Genomic DNA, 2,500 nt, shown 5'->3' with positions numbered 1-2,500 from the left:
GGGTACTTCCCAAGATGGTTTAATTAATAAGTAATCAAGCTCGAGCACAGGCAAGAGAACATGCAGGCCAGGCACGCTACAACATGTGCTTTCCGAAGGCCCATAAGCGATGGGTTGTCAAGCCAATCAGTGAGAAGAAATCATACAATTTTTTGTCAGGTCTGATTTCAGGAGTTATCAAGCGGTGTGAGGAAAGGAATGCAGTTGCCCAGCCTGTGCCTGTTCAGCTACCAAAGAAATATTGCCTCAGAGCCAGCACCACTTAAGGCAGACTAGATACAACAACATCGGTCAAGATTTAACTGATGAAAATAGTCTTATATAGCTGTAGAAATAAAATTTTTTTTTTCATAATTTTGGGAATCTTGATATTGAAGATATGTGCTTATGCTAACCCTATTTTTCGGTTTTTGATTTGTAACTTTATTAATAAATGAACTGAGTAACTTGGAATCACAAATGATCACCTTTACACTTAGCAAGCCACATTAACCAAAACGGAAAGAAAGGACAAATAATATGACAGCTACATTCATGGGGCTATTTAATTGACACTACTCAAGTCAACCAAAATGAGCTCCGTTTCTAACGAACATAAATTTTCCAAAAATCACCAGCAGATACATTTTTTTTATAATCATCGCATTCAAACCTGCCCCAAAACTTAGTGCCCTTATAACCAAGGAGCCAGTGATTCGAATTCCATGCAAAAGCAGGGTGATTATATAATCGGTCTTCAATTAATCCTGGATGCCCCCATCTACCGACGTGGTACTTGGTGCCCTTTCCCCATTTATTACATTTTGACGCTAACTTAGATTTGTCGTCGTTCATTTTAACAAAAGAGTAACAAGCTTTAGGCATAACATTCGTCTGACCGCTGAAGTACTGGACGACAGCCTCACCCGAACTGTTATCAGCAGTGGTGATGTGAAACGTGCGCCCAGATTGCTCTTTCTTGCAGTGGAATCTCAGTTGAGAGAAATTAATGTGTATTCTCAGCTCATTCATGGCAGTTTTTGTGAGAAGCATCTCGTTCCTCGTTATTCCACGATATGAGGTGTTGAGTGGCGCCTGAGTAGGAGGAGTTGAGCTATTCATCACAACTTTGGAGACAAGCAGCCAACCCCCTGGAATCAGAGTAAAAGTGCAGGGCTTTCCGCAACCTCGTTTCCAGGGTCTCTCATCTTCCCGCCCACTGGAGCTCCAGTGGGCGGGAAGATGAGAGACCCTGGAAACGAGGTTGGGCTTTACATAGACCTAAATACTAAAACGCAAGAGCAATACAGTCAACAGATGTCGCAGCCACCCCATTCTCTAACCTTTAATTCACTGTGGGAACGATCTACAATTAAAAGAAAAGGAAAGGAAAGGAAATTTGTCTAATCTACTAGCGCAGGAGCCCTAGGCGGCGACATGCACTGTAAATTGAAATTAACAAATTAACGCAAATCAAATCAGATCAAATCTCCCTTTGACATTCGATCTCCTTAGTGTTTACCTTCACTACTTTGCAAAACTACCAAAACTACTGAATTGCCAGGTAAGCTAAGACTGACGACTCTAAATCAAACGAGACGATTTTTATAACATACAAAAAGAAAATAAACTTCTTTTTGCAACTCTTGAAGGCGGTCACTCGCCACATCCATCTCTTTTGACTGACATTAAGTAAAAGAATGCGTAAGATTTTAACGTTTTTTCTTCATTATCGTTCTGTTGGTGTTAAGTTTGTTTGTCCTTACTGTCCCCCAATTAGCATTAGAGAGGAAAAAGAATGCGTAAGATTTTAACGTTTTTTCTTCATTATCGTTCTGTTGGTGTTAAGTTTGTTTGTCCTTACTGTCCCCCAATTAGCATTAGAGAGCTTACGAAACGAGGACGACGACGGTTATGAGGACTTCATTTAAAAATACAAGTTCGCGTTATTCATATCAGTACGAAACTATTCAATGTCGTTACGCGTTAAAAATGTGTAGTAACTGTCTAGGAATGAAACTGGTATGAGTGGGTTGGAAGCGTAGAGAGAGAACTGAAAATTCATCGTCATGTGCTAACGTCCTCCACAGAACCTTGAATTTGGTCATGTCACGTCGTCATTTAGGAGATGACGGCAAAGAAATGTACCAAAATGTAAAACGCACGTGCATGAAGGTATCATCGTTTCCTGTTAGTGTAATTCTATCGTCTTTTATCGTTTCTCTGTGCTTTGCATAACTAATCTATTACGGTTGTAACTTTTTATTTTGTCACAGTTTGAACCCACATCATTTTAACCTTGTAGCCACATGGTATCCTCATCCACATGTTATAAATCAATATCAGTACCGTCATAGAGCGATTTTCAAATGACTGTCGAAAGTAATTATGGGATTGAACTTGCTACGCTTGGTGATTGGCTTGAAAATATCGCGCCAGTTTATCACCCAATGAAAAGGAAACGGAAAACCATTGCAATTTGCAGGCGCAATCTTTCGCGCGCCTTGAGCAAGTTATATGG

The 2,500-nt window shown here is 40.2% G+C and overlaps 1 protein-coding gene across 5 annotated transcripts in view; it reads right to left on the bottom strand.

The window, feature by feature from the left end:
• LOC138013388 (fibropellin-1-like) overlaps positions 1-2,500 on the bottom strand; it is a 112,947-nt gene that overhangs the window by 75,712 nt on the left and 34,735 nt on the right. The window contains exon 6 of one of the 5 annotated variants that reach the window (XM_068860461.1): positions 1-1,130. This exon is cut by the window's left edge and continues 60 nt beyond it. The exons of the other annotated variants lie outside the window; for them this stretch is intronic. Within the exon in view, the coding sequence (XP_068716562.1) occupies positions 586-1,130 (545 nt within the window). The 3' untranslated portion in view covers positions 1-585. The remainder of the gene's footprint in view (positions 1,131-2,500) is intronic. 5 annotated transcript variants of the gene reach the window in all.

Source organism: Montipora foliosa, chromosome 8, assembly GCF_036669935.1.
Source record: "Montipora foliosa isolate CH-2021 chromosome 8, ASM3666993v2, whole genome shotgun sequence".
NCBI classification, from domain to species: Eukaryota; Metazoa; Cnidaria; class Anthozoa; order Scleractinia; family Acroporidae; genus Montipora; species Montipora foliosa.
This window is presented reverse-complemented; position numbering and strand designations above follow the sequence as displayed.